Source organism: Lepisma saccharinum, chromosome 2 (genome assembly GCF_977018435.1).
Source record: "Lepisma saccharinum chromosome 2, izLepSacc3.1, whole genome shotgun sequence".
NCBI classification, from domain to species: domain Eukaryota; kingdom Metazoa; phylum Arthropoda; class Insecta; order Zygentoma; family Lepismatidae; genus Lepisma; species Lepisma saccharinum.
Genome location: NC_139230.1, coordinates 8,445,197 through 8,466,292, shown reverse-complemented (window position 1 = coordinate 8,466,292; position 21,096 = coordinate 8,445,197). Strand labels below are relative to the sequence as shown.

Here is a 21,096-nt window from a genome sequence, read left to right as displayed (position 1 = left end):
CCCAGCACATTAGCACTCAACAGGTCCGCCATTGCGGACACGGCACAGTTCATTCCGCGCAGACATGTTGCGCCACGTGACGTGCAGCATTTCTGGAGTGATCTATTGAAAGGCTGCTCTCATCTGCAATCACAGGTCGGTTTCAGCCTGTGGCTTTTGTGCATACACCAATGACTTGACGTACCCCCACACACAAAAAAAATCGATCCAAATTGATAAATGTTAGTGTCAGAAAGAAGAAGAAAATACACAGCTGCTGGAAACATTCGTCGATTTCAACTTCCAATTATTTTTGCGAGCATTCTGAAACAAAATCATTCAACTTAATTACTAAACTCCATGCTCAATGTATCTGATGTCATACTTACTAAAAAAAGAAGAAGAAAATGGGAGAACTTTGGATTTGAACCCGCGGCCCTTAATTCTTAGGAAAAAGATGTTTGTGAGGCGAGTACTTTACCAAAGCTCTACAACATCGCGTGTAGCAAATGCTTTGAAACGTGTTGTTGATTGCTCAAGCTACCACTTTTCTATGCGACGAACAGATTTTTGCTGCAAATTGCGAGATTCTTTAATTTTCGCTCATTGCACAGCACTTTGCAAGGTGTTGTTATATTTTATTTGCAATTATGCTCTTTTGTGTTCAAACATGACAGATTTCATCCAGGTGTACCACGAGCGACTGTAGTGTTTCCAACCTCACAACAGTTACTCTGAATCCAATTTTAACATGCCGAATCGTAAGTATGCTCTTCAATTATTCCTCATACTTGAGTTTTCCGTTTTGTTCCCTATTAATATGTTGGGCGAATATAGTCTCAGACTTCATATTATTGGAACGAATGTAAATCTTTCACCACAGGGTTTCTCGCCTAGTAGAGGGACCTGCAGTAAAGTTGGCTACTCTTTGCTCGTTCTCAAAAGCTATATTGCCAAATTAACGATTTCTGGACTTGGAAAACGTTCAGGGCGGTCAACTAACATTTGGAGAAGTGTACTTGGTCTGTACTTCGAGGCGAAACAGATGCGCTTCACATGGACAAAGATTGAAGAAAGAAGACATTTCCCAGATTTCTAATTCTATATACTCACTCATCTTTCGAAATAGTGACGAATTTGACTCGTCACTACTTGTACTCTGGAACACGTATACCAACGAAGGTTTTAATTTGATTTGATTTGCTGTTTTAAGTCCACTTTGTGCAAAGTAAGGCTAATTGGGTCTGGACCTACAGTTTAAAGTGGGATCAGCCGGCCACCGTGGATGTCACATCCTGCTACGTCAGAGGTCCTGGGTTCGAATCCCGGCCTGGGCATGGATGTTTGTAAGTGTTCATTCATCAATATCATCACTCATCCCCATCTTTGCAAAAGTGGCACAATAGCGAAGTAAAATAAAGCAAATCGGTCGATGAAAGTGGGGCCCGAACCACTATGTGCCTGCACCGGGTATCGAACCTGAGACCCCTTCATTACAAGGCGACGACTCTACGACTACGCCATCGGGGAGGCACCTACGAAGGGTTAACTAGGATATGAAGATTTCATTCTCGGAGATAGTATAGTTTTAGTTACTGTTAAGGAATGTATGATTTATTGATTGATTTGTCTTATTTTACTTCGCTTTTCTGCCACTTTCGGCTAATGGCGAAGATGGAAATGATGAGACTGATGAAGGGACACCCATGCTCAGGCGTTGAAGCACGATGTGCTAAACAAGGGCGCCCGCAGGGAGGGGCTAGGGGGGAACCTGACCCCTGAGATTTCTAAAAAGAGTTAATGTAATTCGAATGGTGAAATTGTAACTATATTTTATAACAAAAACGTTGTTCTGTGTGACTTACAGGCCGTAAGTTAGAGCAACTATTATTATTATTATTATTATTATTATTATTATTATTATTGGAAGTAGGGTTACATTTAAACTTACAGTCTATTTTACACTGATTATCTAACTATAAAAAACAGCTTTCTGCCAGTATACAGTTATGCAAATTGTATATAGATAAACAGAATATAGACATGACAATAAAAAACTAGAGGGCGTCCCCGATGGCGCAGTGGTGGCGTCGTCGCCTTGTAATCAAGGGGTCTCGGGTTCGATACCCGGCGGAGGTACATAGTGGTTCGGATTCCACTTTAAACTGTAGGTCCAGTCCCAATTAGCCTTACTGTGCATAAAGTGGACTTAAAACACTAAATCAATCAATCAATCAATAAAAAACTAGTAGTAGTATTAGTAATAATAACAAAAAATCATAGCAACAATAAAAGCAGTAATAATTGCAACGATAATAATAATAAAAGTTTCTGACACCCTGCCCCCTGAGAAAAATCCTGCGGGCGCCCTTTCGTGCTAACCACCCCGTCACGGAAGCCGGCTCAGTTTTGGTTTAGTAAAGGGGCTTATCGCCGTATTGTGCGACGGGCAAAAATAGGCTATGTGCTGAGTAATAAAAAAGAAATCAATCAATCAATCAATTACATCTCGTTCGTTAAATAAACTCATTACGTGGTACAAGTTCACCACCTTTTGCACCTTTAGCAATATTCAAAGGCCCATTAACTGTTTTATTTCGGATTACTTTATTGGCTGTAGAAGTGAGCCATGTTTAAAGCACTCTGAGTTTTATAGGTGCCACTTGAAGATGAGTGGGCGGGCGGAAGCAAGCACGTTGGCGTAATCCCGGCAGAGGACGTATTGTTCGCCCGGCATTTGTTGAGCACACGTCTTCCATCAGCTGAACGAGCGCCCGACAAACAGACCGAGCCTTTTGCTGGCCGGGTGCACGCGCCGCGATCAGGAAGAGTTAATGTGTTAGTAAATATTTGCTCGAGTTATTTATACGGTGAGAAGTTTCTATCAAGAATGCCAAACCAAAGCTTGTATCTGCGACCTCGATCAAGGAAAGCTAGCTTACCTGTTTTGAGTCAGCGGAATCCTGCACTGTACAATTCAGGTAAGATAATTTCGCTTCTGATATCTGTAATGTGTAATTTAGATCTGTTACGGGATCAACGTACAGTACGCAATTATGGTGCGTATGTGTGTTACGACGCGGAAAGCAAAAAAGAAAAATGCCATTCCGTTTCCTGGGCCTCCCCGAATGCGTATTGGTAACGTCATCGCTTTGTAATCAAGGGATCTCGGGTTTGATACCCGGCGAAGCCACATAGTGGTTTGTCTCCCACTTTAAAGTGGATGTCCAGTCCCGATTTGCCTATTTGTGCATAAAGTGGACTTCGAAAACCTCAAACAAACAGTTTTCCCCCGTCTCCGTGTCAGAGCACGTTTTGTGGTTGAATCACGGTATCGTCTCCCAACGATTCTTGTTCGAGTCTTGGTCTGGGCATGTCTCTGTGAATATCTTCTTCATGCAGCTAATTACAATTCATCATCATCGTTGCGGTTAGTTAAAAGTGACAACAAAGCGACGTAAAATAAGAAAATTACAAATCTAACACACTTCCAACATTAGCTATGCAAAGAGGAAGATCAAACTAATTTTGGTATTTGTATTTTTGTTATTTAGCGTCGCTTTTATGCCGATTTTGGCTAATTGCAACTATGAGGAGGAGTGATGATTAGATGAAACTGAGGAAAGGGAACTCTCAAATAACGCTCATGTCCAGACAGGGATTTGAACCCGGGAACTTCGATGGTGAGAGATCGAAAGTCGACCACTTAACGCGCTCGGACACCAAACCGGCCAAAACCAATTTTCGCGATATAAAGTACATTAATACCCAGAGTGCCACGTTCTCCTAGAACCTCTAGTTATTACTGAAAAAGATATAATGAGAGCCTGTCAGGCTTGCAGATTTTCAAAAGCTGAAATTCTTTGGTAAGATATTAAAAAAGAATCGTTGCTCCTATCAAGAGTCAAACCCAAGCCTCCGACAGCCCCTCGGTGACCAAGTGTACCAACCTCTCGGCATTCGATTTCGCCATCAAAGTTCCCGGGTTCGAGTTCCAGCCGGAGCGTGGGTCTTTTTGCGAATGCCCCTTCATCAATTTCATCTGCTCATCCTCATCGTCGCAATTAGCCGAAAAGTGGCAGAAAAGGGATCCTAAATAACAAAATGACACCAGGCCTCCCTCGCTAATGTAAGACGACTTGACACCCTTCACATGCACTTGAAACTTTTTGAGAAAGCACCCTAAAAGGCAACCAACCACGTGTTGCACTCCGGTAACTGCAATGTTGCAGGTCAACGAGGCTCTGGCGTCTGGACCCTGAGCCAGTGTGGTCCTTGTGGGATTTCGTGTGCATTCCTTGTGTGTTTGTGATTGTCCCTTCATCAATTTCATCATGTCGTCACCCACCCTCATCTTTGCTATTAGCCAAAAGTGGCAGAAAAGCGAAGTAAAATAAACCAAGTTTATCAGTCAAACAAGCACTTGAAGTTCATTCACTGGTGATATCTATATTATTCCTGTTTTGTAAATGCATGTAGATGTTAGGATTATTTTATTGCAACGAAAACGCCAGCTTTGTTTGCTTATTGAGTAATTTATATCACCAAGCAAAAGGATTTGCAAAGTTTGTTTTAAGTTCACTTTATACACATATAGGCTCACAAGTTTAAGGTTTCACTTGAAACAATGAAAAATGACATCATGGAAACTTTGTTTATTACTAGTCCAGATTAGCGTCAACTGTTCAAAGGCCACATGAACACCAAATCAATCACAAATATCCACGTCTTGCCTCGGTTTCTGTTCCAAAGTTTGCACTGCAGTATGGTAGTCACTAGACCACGGAAGTCTGAAGATAATATAGTGGTCAACATTTGCACCTTTCACATAGGATTCGATATCCGCGTCGGGGTCAGTGAATTTCACATTACGTCATACATCTGCCTCGTCTAGCCTGTGTGCATAAAGTAACTCTCAGCTCTAGTTTGCCAATGTTCGAAAATAACTATTTGTGAAGCACATGGACTGATACTGAGCGATATGCGTCGATGTTTGAAAACAAACAAAGTTGTAGCTACATAAAACAAAGGGGAAAACCAAATCCAAATTCTGCTTCAGTTACCAGCATTATCAGGGGAAGTAGAGATTACTCTTTATCATATTCTCAACACGTGGCGTCTATTACACTGATAGTGCTTGTGAGGGATTCCGCTTTTCGTCTAACTTATGCGAAGAGGAACAGCTCGTCGAAAATCGGTGAGATGGCAAGTATGTTTTAAATTCACTTCATTTATGGGGAGGATATCTCGGACTGGGTTTAAAGGGGCTCGAACCAATGAAATGTCCCCTCATCGGATATCGAAGCATCAAACCTTTGATTACAATGCGCTGATGTTAACCACATCATTGTCTGGGAGGTTCAGAAAGGAATCTGACCGTGCAATATAAAAGAAAGTTATTTTCCTTTTACTCTCCGATTGTACTTTCTTTGTATTTTTGTTATTTAGCGTAAATTTTCTTCAGCCTTTTGATAAACGCGACGATGATGATGAGTATTAATTAGATGAAATTGATAAAGGGATCCTAACAAAGATTGTCCAAGTCGGTACTCAAACCGGGAACGTCTTTGTGCTACTCACACCACCTTCATTGTTCTCTCACCTCCCTTTCGTATGAACATAATATTCCAGTTCAAACATATTAATTAAAACAAACATTCGTTTTGTTTTTGTCACCAAAAAACTCTCTTACACACAGATTGAATAAATTAATTATACAGATTTTCAATTGATTTAATTAAAATTCAAGAGTACGTTGCTGTTATGACATGGGAGCAGTTTTTTTGTACTGTTTGCAATTTAACATGTATTAACTAGGAACGTGACATGTATATTTCAGATTTTCAGAACTCTCTATTGGTAAAATTAGTCTAATTCTTGTTTGAGATTAATGCAAAATGTTAAAGTGGGTTAGACCACTGTTGCACTAAGCCAGATAATTGTTGATTATCATTTACAGGTGGCTAAAGGTAAATGAAGAAATAGACTAGGCTTCCGTGGCGGAGTGTTCAGCGTAGTAACATGCTAGAAAGCCAGAGGTACCAGGTTCAAACCCCGGTCAAGCATAGATGTATCAATGTCCTTGTTCCATCACCAGTTCATCATTCATTTTCAATGTCTCGATTAAACCAAAGGAATAGAAAATCAGTACAAAATAGGCAAATAGAAAGTAATATGATAGAGAACGGAACAAAATTTCTACAAAACTTTCTTTCAATTCTAAATTAGCCCATCTAAGAACAACTACGCAGTCACTGCTTAGCAGATTTCGTATTCTTCCATTCGCACTACCGACTTTCGAGACTCCAGTTGTGATTTTTCCCACCAGCCCCTCCCTACCCCCATTTGTCATGCTAAAAATATCATTTTGTTTATAATTTAAGAAAAGAACACACAACATATCATTAAGTAAACCGAGAAAATGTAATCCTACGTTGGTAAGTCCTGAGGTGGTGGTTGCGGCAAGTTCACCATTCAAAAGGGTCAATGGTCAAGACCTTCGTTGCACACTGCATCATTGACCGATTCATTCGTGGCTTTGGGACAACTTCTGCATTACAATGAGAGGAAGGAAACCTTGGTACATGTTAAATGTTCATGCCATACATGCGTCCCGTGTAAAGCATACAAGCCTCCGACGAGGCAAGGTGTTAAATACCAATGATGTTCAAGTTCCTCGTCGCATTTACATGAGCTACTGTGGGGATGGTGCCGTAGGGATGGTTTAGAATGTTTGAATCCGGGTTATCCGAAATAGAAACTCGGGTACCCGGAACTGGAACCGAAGATATAGGACGCGGATATTTGTGGATCCGGACTTGACCATCCCTGGTACATTTCGTCTCGTTAATGCCAAAATGTATCTCGGTCTCGGACTGGCTTCGAGTTCTACATCTCTCTCGGTCCCATCTCGTCTCGAGGCTCGAATTAACAAATATAAATATGTAAAAGAAGTACCTTACAGAAACAAGCTAAATACCAGGAGCGTTTATTCTAGTTAGTTAGGCTATTTGCAAAGCCCAGAGATATTTAGATGAAGGGGAAAGCAAGAATTCTTCTGAGGTCACATTTTACGTTCAATTTCTTTGGAAATTGAGAATTATTCTTCTCTCATTCAACGTACAACTATGTAAAATGAACGGTAATTAAAATGCCAATGTGGCTTGAGAAAATAGAACTATTAAAATTATTGTAACAATACAACTATTTAAAACTGTGTTTTAAATATTACCAAGAAAATTTTCGTATTCCCTAATGTTTTCGGCAGACAGAAAATTTCATATCAATAGTACTACTTTTTTACTTAAATATATATTTTATTCATTAGTTGGAATGATGCTTCAATCTTTATTATTATTATTATTATTATTATTATTATGTGGTTGTGTGTTTCAATTTATTGATTCTTAATTCAAACACTAACAGTATAGTGAGATAGCCCTCATCAGAAACTCAGCATACGCTATTGCTAAATACATGGGCGTTCGGAAGGGGGGCAAGGGGGGGCGTACCCATGGAAAATGAAAGTCAACCAAAAATTATATATTTTTCACATATAATTTCATTTCAGCCACAATAATATGTGTTAATTATTGCATGAATATGACAAATTCAAATTTAAGCAATGTTTCTTGAGGGAACAACACTATTATTGGGGAATATGTGCCTCGTTTGCCCCCCCCCCTGGGAAAATACCTTCCTTGCCCCTCCCTGGAAAAAATCCTGCGGACGTCCGTGGCTACATACATAAGTTTTCGCACATTTAGCAACATATAACGTATCTATAATCTGTAACCTGTCTCTGAATAATCCGCATTTTAAAGCAATTTTGATTTAGGCTAAATTTTTGTGCATCTTTCTTCCCGATCAAGTCTCGAACAAGATCACTCTTTAACAGTCTAGTCTCGTTTCTACTTTACAGACGCGTGTCTCGTTCTCAGTGCTGGAGAGTGTCAGTGTCGCTCTCTTTTCGATTTCTAACAGGTGATCTAGGTTTCGGTGCTCTCGCTAAGCCAACGATGCCTCAAATCAACAGTGAAGCTGTCTGCAAGAATTTCCTAAGGCCAAGATTCACGGCAATGTGTTGATTGCTTTGTATTTTAAGGCATTAAGATTTGACTGCTTGACACTCAATCTCAAATTTAAAGCATTTGGGTTCGAATCTCAGCCAGATCATTATGTATGTTATTTCATCTCATCACCAGTGCTCGAAGTGGTGGAGGAAAGTGGGGAGACGCTAGGCCCCCTCCCCTCTCACTCAGGAAGATTTTCATAAAGCATCCCCCAGCTAGGATATTTTGCACAAGCATCCCCCACTTAATGAATTGTCTGCATGTTGATTCATACAAGCATCCTCTCAGCTAGGAATTCCCATTGCGAGCACTGCTCTTCATCATTATCGTTCACACTGAATTGTGAGCGGGTGACAGTAATAAAATAAGTTTTCAATAATTTGAAATTCCGCATTTCACAGCAGAAATGATGTGTTTAGTTTTCCATATTTCCCACGAACACATTACACTGTTATTTAATTTATAATTTTTAAAAATTACATCATGTTGTGAAATGTAAATAGAACCTAAAATTAACACACATTTGAATTTATATAATTTCTTTTTACTCCAATATTTAAACTTCATAGTTTTAGTTGGATCAAATAACAACAATGTGAATAGCAAAATACATATTTATTTGAAGGTCCGACCCACCCAAATCTTTGACGTTCATCAGTGGCCCATTCACAACAGAAAGGCTGGGCTGTCACTGCACCCATCATCATCAAATGCTTGAACTTTTGTGACGTAAAATTTTGGCGAATATGTATTAATCTTCGCTCTATTAGTTTCCACATTGCGTTAAATATCCACCTGGTTATTTGCTACTCTAAAACCATTTCGGGCGTGGATGATGTATGGTATGAAACACTTGCTGAAACGTCAAAGTAAAAATATCTTTGGTACTTTGACTTTCCTAACAACATAACGTAGACCCCTGCAGCTAAAAGTACACACATTTTGGAACTTGAAAGCTGTACTCCTAACCAAGAAATAATATAGAAATGAAAAATAATAAAATTTCGCAGTGATATAATATTAATTTTATCAGATGTACCTTAAGAATTCAAGAATATTATATTTCTGTTTGTGGTTGAATGTGGTTTGGATTTGCATACATTAACTCCTGAAGCTAATCTTGATTATGTGAAGCATTAACGTATTGAAGAAACTCGTATCAAAATGTTATACATCATCTTATAATAAAAAGTAAAACAACACTTTCGAACATAAAAATTAAATTAGCTATAATAATTCACTTACCCAATGACAGGTTGAACGTATGATTGAATATCATGCATCACAATGGTATATTAACATTTGGATGGGATAGCTAATGTAGTAATAAAATACAAAAAATCTAGACTCAGATAGTGAGGAATTTATGATAATAATCAAGATAATTACAATAATTATATTTTTCTAATTTCTGATGAATAGTCGGCCAGATACCACTGTTTGAGTCATAAAAGTTCTTACATTTTAATTTAATATTTTCTGGCTGTTGAACTCCCATGACGTCTGTGTTGTGAGTAGCTTATATAATTGATTAAAGTAAAAGTTCATATGAACAATTGGTTTACATTTCTAGTCTGTTTTACTGTGCATCTCCTAATTTTGCGTTCATCTCAATTGCCATTGGTTACAATTGTTCAGATTCATCGTTATAGTTAAGAAAAATATGTTTCGTGTGTACCATTACTGATACGAGGGTTGCTGGAAAGTTTCTGCAAACTACCACCAACAGTGGCGCTACTGTTCCGCTATTATAAAAATCGGAAGAATAGACCTTATTATGTCTAAATTATCTTTGATTGTTTGTTTAAGCCTATTCGTTTATTTTTCACAGCAGTTTGAAGAAGTAGTTTCGTGTGAGAAATGGAAATTTCTCGTGAACACTTTCGGGCAATGAGTTTTTATGATTTCAAATGTAGTTTAACACCGAAACAATGCATCGAGCGACTTCATTTGGTTTTTGGGGATGAAGCACCATCCAATTGGACTGTGTACAATTGGCTTTCCGAGTTCCAGCATGGTCACACATTTCTCATTGATGAATTTCGTGAAGGTCGTCCATCCACGTCTGTTGTTGCCAGTAATGTTGATACTGTGCGTGAAATGATTGAGAGAGATCGGCATGCGACATACCGTGAGATTCAGGCATCCTTGAACATTGACATGAAAGCAATGAATACGATCTTGCATGGTCATCTGAACGTACAGAAACTTTCAAGCCGTTGGATCCCACACAACTTGACCGAAGCTCAAAAAGAGGCTCGTGTAAATTGGTGTAAAGAAATGCTCAAAAAAATTCAACCGAGGCAAGTCAAAATTTGGTGTACTACTTCGTTACAGGAGACGAAACTGGGATCTATTCATACGAACCCGAAACTAAACAGCAATCCACTGTTTGGGTGTTTCAAAGTGAGCCGAAACCAACAAAAGTTGTTCGTTCGAGGAGTGCTGCCAAGCAAATGATTGCTTGTTTCTTCGGTTATATCGGACATGTGGCAACAATAGCGATAGAAGATCGAAGGACTGTAAATGCTGAGTGCTATACAACAATTTTGCTTGCCAGAGGTCATCAATGAATTGCGTAAAACAAACCCAAATCGTCGCATTATTCTTCACCACGACAACGCCAGTTACCACTCAGCACACCAAACTGTTGATTTTTTTGTCCAGTAAAAATGTCGAATTAATGACTCATTGTCCGTACTCACCTAATTTATCCACTAATTACTTATTTTTGTTCCCGCACATGAAAAATAAGATGCGTGGTGAGCGATTTGTGTCGCCTGAAGCAGCTGTTGACGCATCTCGAACAGCGGTTTCTAAGGTATCAGCTTCAGAGTGGAAAAAACGCTTTCACAATTGGTTTGAGCGTATGCAGAAGTGTATCGATCTTAAGGGTGAATACTTTGAAAAACAATAAAGCCATTCCCAGAATTGCACATGTCTTTTTTCATATTGATTGCAGAAACTTTTCCAGCAGCCCTCGTATAAGTAAATTCTTCGGTGCAAAGGTATAGCTATAGTTTTCGGTGCAACGCTTCGGAGGGACCAGTTGCCCCCCTTAAAGAAGTTCGATACCAGGCAGTGGAGAGACACCTCTCTTTCCTCTCCTGTATGCTGACAGGGCTTGACTCTTCACCTTTGGTGATGTTTCTGGCCTCCCCGATGACGTACTTGTAACGTTGTCGATTTGTATACCAAGGGGTCCCGGATTCGATTCTCTGTTGAGGCACAATTAACTTTAAACAGTGGGTTCAGTCCCGATTAGCCCATCTGAGCACAGTGTGAATTCAATTTTGTCTAGTGGCACATTTTACTGCGAAATCGGTAGAGCGTCTGGCTGCCACGCCGGAGTCCCGGGTTCGATTCCCGGTGTGGGTGATCTAAGGTCGGAATTTTTCCAGACTTGTCCCCGCACAAAGCACCCAGTTTCAAATTAATGGGTACCTGGGGCAACTCGGGGGAGGGGGTGGGGGTAAAGGCGGCCTTCATGGCACGGTGCTGTATGCTCGGGGAACTTTACCTTACCTTACCTTACCTTTACTTGCAAATTGCCATAGCAATTTAATTGTAATTGCTGGCTTCACGTCGAATTGAATTAATTTCTCTTCGAATACCATTTAACAATCCGCCACGTGTGCTCCAAGCGCCGTTAGAAGTTAACCAACTTCACGCCGATGACACATTTTGTATCCGGCATTCAACGATCACGATTTTCCTCGTGGCCACTCAGCGCTCCAGCTGCAAATTTCAATCGTCAGTAGCTTGGCAATCGACGGACAAGTTCCGCCTAAGAATAGCTGATATTAACACCGCCTGACGTCATAATCGGAACCGTATACCTCACTCTTAATTGAAATGTTTATTGACACATATCTGAGAAATATCCAGCCTAAAATAAAAAAGTTCTAATTAAAGTTCAGAGTTCGATAACCAGAGGATACGACGTTGGGTCATTTGTATAGGTGAAGTGCTTTCAAATTTACCCTTTATACACAGTACGTAACTTTAACATAGCAAGATTTAAGCAAAGGGAAGATACAGTTCGCAGAGGTTAATCGAGGTTTTCTAATTGTTCTCCATTGAGATTTTTTTAAGTCCACTTTATTTGCAGAAAGGCTAATCGGGACTGGACCTACAGTTTAAGGTGGGATCCGAACCACTATGTACCTCCACCGTGTATCGAACCCGGGTAGAGGTTAACAGAGCGGACGAATGAGATATATGAGAATGGGAATTACTACACCATAATTTAAAGACATATGAAAGAAACAACACTAATACTGTTACGCAGACGTAAAATGATATCGATAGAGATACAATCATGCCACCGCAGACTCTGGGTTTGATTCCCAACCTGCACGTGGGTGTTTCTTTAATGTTTTCCTGTTCATCAACTCCAACATTCACTTTTGCCGTCATGATTAACGTGAATCAGTTGAAAAGCGGCGTAAAATAAGCAAAAATACAAAGTACCGAAATAAAATTAAAAAACTCCGATATTGTATCCAACAAATATAAATGACTGAATTTTGTTACAGATTCTGAATGATATAAAGTATTTCGCTACAAGTACGTGTTACAAAAAAAAATATACATGAAACTACAAGTAACTATTTTCTTGGTAGTCTTAAGGAACTATATTTTAGTTAATTTTCACGCTGAATGATGGAACTGATGGTGTTATCTTACAACAGAACGAACATTTAAAAATAATTTTCTTCAACATTCTGTACAGGTTTTGATTCTCTATTCATTCATACGGAAAAGTTAAATGAGAATTTATGGAAAAATCTGGTCTAAATTATTGTCAATTTTCCAGTATCATTCTTGATATCCTGATATAAATTGACACTCTCTGTATTCTGGATATATCAAACAAATAAATAAAAATAGAAGGCATTCCATTATCAATTTATAATCAATATCTGTCGATTAATGGATCCTATCCATACTTTCTAGTCCAAGAGTTAATTCGAAACTGGTCACTTGCGTTCAGTCAGATCTGAATCTTTTGGACTCACAAGCAGGATAGGACACAACAAGAGAGACCTGACATCTTACCGAGAGCTTAACGGTAACAGCTATTGCATTGTAATCAGGATCGAGTCTCGAAAGGGACACAAATATTCGTAGTTTTCGTCCGAGGTATGGATCAACGTACGATTATCGCATGTGCAAAAAATATACTTTAAAAACATATTTAACGAAATTACCCAGGTGTCTTCAAAGTTTTCAGAAAGTGGAAAAATCCATCCCTCGAAAGCAATAATAATATAACATACAAATACAAAATATTATCAGTTCAGTCGTAGCTCTGAACACATCAGCGTTTTCTCATAAGAGTCCAATGTGGAGTCCTTTACATCCAACGCAGATGTGTTGTTAGGGCGTGATGCCAAACACAAGAAAACTTATATCCCGTCCCAGTGCCTATTCCGTTTCGCATACTCATTTTGTATTTCTCTATTGTTTCCAATACACGAGTCTCAATATAATCAGCTAATTTTAGTTAATTCTTTGGTAAAATTTATGTTTGCCACATTTCTGGTGTTGTCAAATGAAGGGCTCGGGTCTAAAACATGGTAAGTGACATTTTGTTGATTTCTGAGTTCATTAAGAAAAAAGATTATTAGAAGTCATACTATAGATAAATTGTTTTTGTGTTATGTTTACCAATTTCAGAAGGCTGTACTGAGTCCAATGCAAATTGTATTACATGTCAATTTCACTCGAAAATTGAAGGATGGCACATTTTACTTTGTAACTTTAAAATGACCAAAATGTCACTTACCATGTTTTACATCCGAGCCCTTCAAATAATACCTTTACTTTATAATCATCATAAACTATGATCAACTTAATTTTGATATTTTTCATTTCAGGAAGCTATGAAGGATCAACTCACAGTAGACGTTATAGCATTGGTGGATTGTCTTCACAAAATAACCAAGAAATGTAAGTTATTTCTGTTTGTATTAATGTTGCCTATAATGTCAGTTTTCTCCAATCATCTTCAGGAATTGAAGCCTGTTTCTCAAACACCGTACTTCACTCCAATCCCTGAGAATGAGAGTGATGTTAGCTGTTGGAAGCTTGAAAACATTCGTAAAACTTGCCTGGATACCAGGAAAGCTTCGAGACGTATTTCATAATGTACAGTCACCGGCAATAAAAATGGAACACGTAGATCCTGAAATACCTGCTTCCCTACAATGCGCCATGTGTGTTGCCTAACTGAATCGATGAGCCAACTTCAATAGCAAGCTCTGCTACCCCCGTAGAGTTAGGCAACGCACATGGCACATTGCAGAGAAGCGGGCATTTCAGAATCCACGTGTTCCATTTTTATTGCCGATCACTGTACCTTAATTATGAATTAACGGATTCGATTCATTCTTATACATAAAACTGCAGTTCTCCTTAGTTTACATTCCCCATGTGAGATGAACTATAAATGTTTAGAAAGGTAATTTTTAATTAAATAAGAGTAATATTTTGCAACGAGGAAGCAAATATAAAACAAAATCAATTCGGATTAAATTTCAGTTTTTAATGGCTAGCCTTCTTCACCTTTAGTGAGCTGGTCAAGGCGGCAAGGTGCCTGGCTTTTGAACCAGAGAATTTGGTTTGATTCCTTGGAAGTGCTGGAGATTCTTCATATAGGTGACATACCCAGGCGACATTGAGAATCACTCAGCTTACCCTCAAATAAGGCAAATCTGATTGACAATACGTAGTACTATGAGTACTGGAACCTTACTATTACAAAATTCGGCGGTTTGAGTTTTTATTTTAAGTACACTTTATGCACAGATAATTGGAATTGAGCCAGGACTCGAACCCGGGTCTCTGAAGTACCGTGCCATTTCTGTACCACCTTCTCTTTAATATAAAAAGGAATACCCCGAAGCGGCAGTATCCCCCGTTATTCGCTTGTTTCTCAGTTTTCACATGTATCAATATTTACTGAATTCTCTGTTTTCTCAATTTCGGACTAACACAAACATCGAACCTGGGTGTTTCGATTTTGGTGTCTTAGGGCGCTGCGCTGACCACTTCGACGCGGACGTCAACTACCGAGGCTTGGCCTGATTTTTCGCTGTTTTACCTGTGTGTGAATCGTCGGGATTGCATTTTTCGCTGAAAATTCTACGTAGTATATATCCTGTGTGTGTCAAATCTTCATGCAATTGCATACTAATGTTTGAAATATTAAAGCGTTATCAATAATAATAATAATAATAATAATAATATAGAACCAATAACAGTAGTAATAAAAACAGATACGCAAGGATCATGTGCCGTTTTGAGAGGGTTCAAGTTCGAAAATTTTCCTTATGCATATATGGTCGATGCGTTGGCATATGTTACTCACATCTGACGACGATTTTCTGGAATGCCGGTGTTGCGGATCTAGATTATGTTCCTACAATGGCACTTTTCCATTCTGCCCACGCAATCACTATTTCCACACTCATCTAGTGTTTCACACCGGCCTTACTGGTCGTTAAAGAGAATTGCACATAGCATGAGTCACAGAACTTCAAATACGGTATTCTTGAAGGTTTTTTTCCTCGATTTGGGAATTGCGGCAAAAAATTACACTTGACCTGCTTATTAATAGATTTATAGAGCTTGAGGTTTTTTCTAGTTCCTGTTTTAAGTCCACTTTATGCACAGATAGGCTAATCGGAATTTGACCTACTACAGTATAAAGTAAAATCCGAACCACTATGTGCCTCCACCAGGAATCAAACTCGAGACCCCTTCATTACAAGGCGAAGACGTTACTTTAATGTAAGTCCTGATTTACAAAAGGTTTGTGGCAGAGTAGAAATTTTATTGCGATAGACAGATCGAACCCTTCAGTACAAAGTAATGGCGAAATCCATTACATTACCTGAAAGGGCCACTACATTAAGAATTTGAATTTGAATTTTTGTTTCAAATTTTTACTTTATGCAATTTAGGCTAATCGGGACTGAACCTTCAGTTTAAAGTGAGATCCGAACTACTGTGTAACCCGGTGAGGCACATTTTACGTGGTTGAAGGCGTTTGCTGAGCCAATGTCAAAATATTAAAGACAGCTTTTTATTGCTCTAAACACGATATGTTACATTCATACGTTAGTAAATTAATTAAACTGTCTATCTAAAGCAACAGTTTTCTTTATTAACTAAGTAAATCCACACTACGTTTTTACCTCAGTTAATGACGTACAAGCACCATTTACAAATCTGAATTTATCATTATATAAGAACAAAGAAATATTCTTTCATAATCCAAACAACAATTTTGGTACAGAACCTTTCTTCGTTAAAAATTAACGTGGAATTCAAACTGGATACTTTACTCCATCGAGAAAATCTTTAATATTCAAGAAAAAATCAACTGCATTAGAACAATACACTTTAATTTCACCTAACATGCCTTATTTTTTATGAAGTAGCGAGAGGATTCTGAAGTCACTTTAAGTGTGAATTAAATTTTAAGAATTTAAACATTCACAGTGTATCAAACAACTTGGATGATGTCCCCACATATTAAGGATTAAAATAAGTGCAGCGAGAACAATATCAGTATATCACCGTCAAGGCAGTGGTATTTTTCTTGGTCGAACGTCGCGAAGGGTCTTGGGTTCCAATCCCGATCTAGGCATGGGTGTTTTTTGTAAGTGTCCCTTCATCAGTTGCATTCTATCATCACACATTCTCACATTCGCGATTAGTCAAAAGTGGCAGAAAAGCGAAGTAAAATAAACCAAATCCATCAGTCTTGGGCCAACGTTCATAAATTGGAATCATTGAAAAGAAAATAGCACGTGCCTCCCCCTCCCCGCGCCCGCCTAGGTAACGATTCACTATCGAGATGGCAAACAACTTGGATTGTGTTCCCTTAGTAAAGGTTAAAATGGGTAAGAACGGACTCGAAGAGTTGATCTACTATACCCTGCGATAATTACGAGGAAATTCTTTTAGGGTGTCTATCTGTTGTAAACCTAAAACGTTGATTGGATCGATCGACAAAATATGCGGGCCTATGAATACAACCCATTTGGTTCTACGTCAGTTTTTAAAAGATTTACTGCTTATGACGAACTTGAAGCTATCTGACAGCTGTGATCCACGGCCACTCTACAGTTGATGAGACTCGTTCACAAAACTCGCAGGGATATGAATACGGATGCATTGCACTTACGTAATAATTTAAGAAAGAAACGCACGCTCCCAGAAGACGATTTGAACGCACATGAGGAATACAATTTAAGCTTGTGATATCAACTGCCAAATGTTCCCAAAAGGCAGAACGGATTGAAGTTGCTTTTGTACCCAACTAGCACACCTGTATCAACACGGCTTGGTCCCGTTTGCCTCCTAATCGACTCGTAAAACCTTTCAGCGACCGCGATTCAGAGGAGCTCAACAGATACCAATAGGAATTTATCTTGTGCTTTCTAAGACATCCTGTTCTATGACACTAAGACTGTTTCCGTAGCCCTTCTCAACAACCTAAAGGTTGGGATTTTCATTAGCTAATTCAACAGTATTATTTTCGATTCTCAATTGGAAATCAGTTGTTCAGATACAATTTTAAACTGGATATTATTCTAAGAATTTTTTTAAAAGGAAGGAGGAAGATATATAGGGTATTAGATATAATATAAATATGCATCTTAAGTCATCATCAATTTACTATTCTTATTATTAAGCAGCATATTATTCCATAATTAGTATTCCTATTTTTGCTGCTCTGTGATAGTAGAGTGTAACAAAAGGAAATTATAGTATTAAACATTTGTTGTTACAAAGGAGTCCTTTGTATCTACAATACCACACTTCATTTCCTAACTCAAGTTCATTGTATGTAAGATTAATTTTGAATTTGAATTGTTTTGAGTCCACTTTATGCACAGAAAAGCGAATCGGGACTGGATCTACAGCTTAAAGTGGGATCCGAACCACTGTGCCATGTGTAATATATGGCAACAAATGGTTAAAGCTTGGATTATATATGATGGTTATTTCAAATTATTAGTTTCTAAAGAGTACCACCCTGTGTATATATATAGGTATATGAGATTTTCTTATGTAGGTCCTATCTTGTCATCTTTCCAGATCCAGGCCCAGGAGGAGGAGCGTACAGAGCATACCAACTTGCAGATGGTTCATGGACGATCAGAGTGACTCTGATCAAAGGCATATGCATGGCGAAACATCGCAACGGACTTCACACAAGAATGGACATGCTCCAGACAAAAAAATTGCTGAACTTGACTGGATTGTCCTTTTCAGGGTCATTCTTGGCGTTTTCCTGTTAGGGATGTCGACGGTTGTACTCTGGAGGACATATGCAATGTAATCTTAACAATATGTGTTTCCCTTACCCTTTTGGAAAATTGAATACTATGTTACGTTTCAAAGCGTTCTGTACCAAACGAAAAAAAAATGTATTCGCATGGCATGCATGGGAACGCAATGGCAAAAATTGCCTTGCAAAATGTGAAGAGAGGAGTACAATATAAATGCGCTAATTATAATACCGGAGGAAATATATAGTCCGCAATAAGTAAGACTGTGTTGCTGCTCGCAACGAAAAAGACTGCAACGTACGTATATTCAAAAACATATTGAGAGTATATTTTCCTTAAATTGTGCGATTTTTCTACAAATGTAATTATCATGCTCATTCTTTCCTAATACTTGATCATACAATTTAAACATAAAAAATATGAATTGTATTTCTATCTATGTTACAGAACTGTGCCTTATAATATCTGATGCAATATGCAGAAGTGAGGATTAACTTACTACTCTGATAATTTGAACTTGTGTGGGCAAAAATAAACATTCATATAGTGACCTGCCACTTCAGACGATTTATAAAAGTTAATGTTCTTACGATAACTGCTTTGCATTGAACATACCAGTATAATTTTCCATATAGTGATAAAATAGTAGCATGTGTAACAGATTAAATGGAAATATGTCCTCTTGTATAAATTCCATTGCATTTAATGACTGCATTTTGTATCTTCCATCCAAGAATAGCAGCGCTCGATACGTTTTATCTATATTACATTTCTTACATTTTTATTAATTGTATGCAAGATTTATATTTAAAATTATGATCAGAATATACTTTTAGTGGATTCTAATCTCATAATGAGCTGGCAATTTTCACTGTTTTAATTATCCAAATTGTGAAGAAGTCAGATTTTAAAAAGGATGTATACTTGAATATTCATTGTTCTCTTTGTCTAGTCATGATCACCAATAGAACCTTCTTTTATAAGTTCCTATTTCTATCTGTTCATACTCATTTAGAAGCTTGTCTTCGCTGTACAATGGGCAATGAGTGAGTAGTCAAATTTATTGGTATTGTACTTGTAGTGTAGTTGAACCTATCACTCAGATACTTTATATCATAGTTTAGAGCTTAAACTTCATGTTACACAGTGTAACAATAACTTTTCCCAAACAAATAAAGGTGGGTGTATTTTTTATTTGATTATTTGTTCTGCTTCAAAACAATTTATATAACACCTTGTAATTTATATTATCTTGATAATTTTGGTTAAAGGCCAAAATATTTTTATTACACTTCTTTCAGTGTTGTTTGTTTTAGACAAAGTTATGGGTGAACAAAAAAATCATGAAATAAGTATTTCCTTCGTTTTTAGTTGTAAACAGGTCAAAATAATCGAAACCCCATGCAAATTTAAAACCCTCCCTTAGTCACCTTGAAAGTTGCAAATTATCATAATTTATCAGAAAGCCATGCAACATATTTTTAGTGCAAGCGTAGCTTGTAAACATGAGTATCGTATCGTGCCCAAGGTATTGGGTAAGCATAGCATAGCAGGTAACAGAGAAAGGAATGCTGAATAAGTAATCAGGCAAAGGTCGGGTGATTGACTTGGAAGGCGCATGTGGCATGAGTGTTGGAATTGTCAGGAGGTGTGATCAGTTGGCGAGAATAGGAGAGAGAGTAAGGACTACGGACTGTGAGAGAGGATCAAAGTGGAGAACGATTATTGGACGATGGTATGTGATAGATTCGATGCCTGACAGGGAGGTCAGACAAGTGATAGTTGAGAGGACAAGCTAGGAACAATCTCCATATATTTGTAAGGCAAGTAATATCCTTTCATTAACCAATCCATATCGATTCAGTCATGGAGAGTATAAAACCCATATTTAATCTAAGCTAATTTCTATCGCCATTCCTTTAAAAGGTAACCTCTTGCATTTATCACATTTAGGCCAAGCGAGTGATAACTACCTGAGGGATGAATGAGGAATAGCTACATCACCCAATTAAATCTAGAGGTTCTTGGTTCGATCCCAAACGCAGCATGGGAGTTGCGTTACGTGGTGGTCCAATAATCGTTCTCCACTTTGATCCTCTCTCACAGTCCGTAGTCCTTACTCTCTCTCCTATTCTCGCCAACTGATCACACCTCCTGACAATTCCAACACTCATGCCACATGCGCCTTCCAAGTCAATCACCCGACCTTTGCCTGATTACTTATTCAGCATTCCTTTCTCTGTTACCTGCTATGCTATGCTTACCCAATACCTTGGGCACGATACGGTATTTTTGAATCTGTACTATGGAATGCTGTCATTCCTTGCTTACAATTTAAGTAATTAAAGATATTTTTCTCAGAGGGTGAATAAACCTCTCAAGAAATCGAATTTATTCTGCACACGGAACATTCAACTAATTCACCCATCTGCAATCGAAGGTGTCACAGTGTACTTTCAAAGTTCCATTCATCAGGCAGGGAACGTCTTAAAATCAATTTGTATATACAATACAAATAATAATGAATTTGAAGAAACTATAGTAAAATAAGGTTCTGAATCTGTCAGTTTTGCGCGCGCGCGCGTGTGCTCCGTCTCTCTCTTTCTCTTGTGTAAAAGTTTTGCTAAAATGCATTGTATCTCATCATCGAACGATTGAGTAGTGGCCTTGGTTTATGATAAAACTTTATAATAACTTTGAATGGTTGGTGAGGATGAAATTGCTAAGTTTATGAC

The 21,096-nt window shown here is 38.3% G+C and overlaps 1 protein-coding gene across 1 annotated transcript; it reads left to right on the top strand.

The window, feature by feature from the left end:
- The first annotated feature begins 2,685 nt into the window (after positions 1–2,685).
- Positions 2,686–19,868, top strand: LOC145984358 (uncharacterized). Its single transcript, XM_083118013.1, has 3 exons — positions 2,686–2,960; positions 13,934–14,006; positions 18,168–19,868. The coding sequence occupies exons 1-3, from the start codon at positions 2,870–2,872 to the stop codon at positions 18,409–18,411; spliced, it is 408 nt and encodes a 135-aa protein (XP_082974139.1). The 5' UTR covers positions 2,686–2,869; the 3' UTR covers positions 18,412–19,868.
- The last annotated feature ends 1,228 nt before the right edge of the window (positions 19,869–21,096 follow it).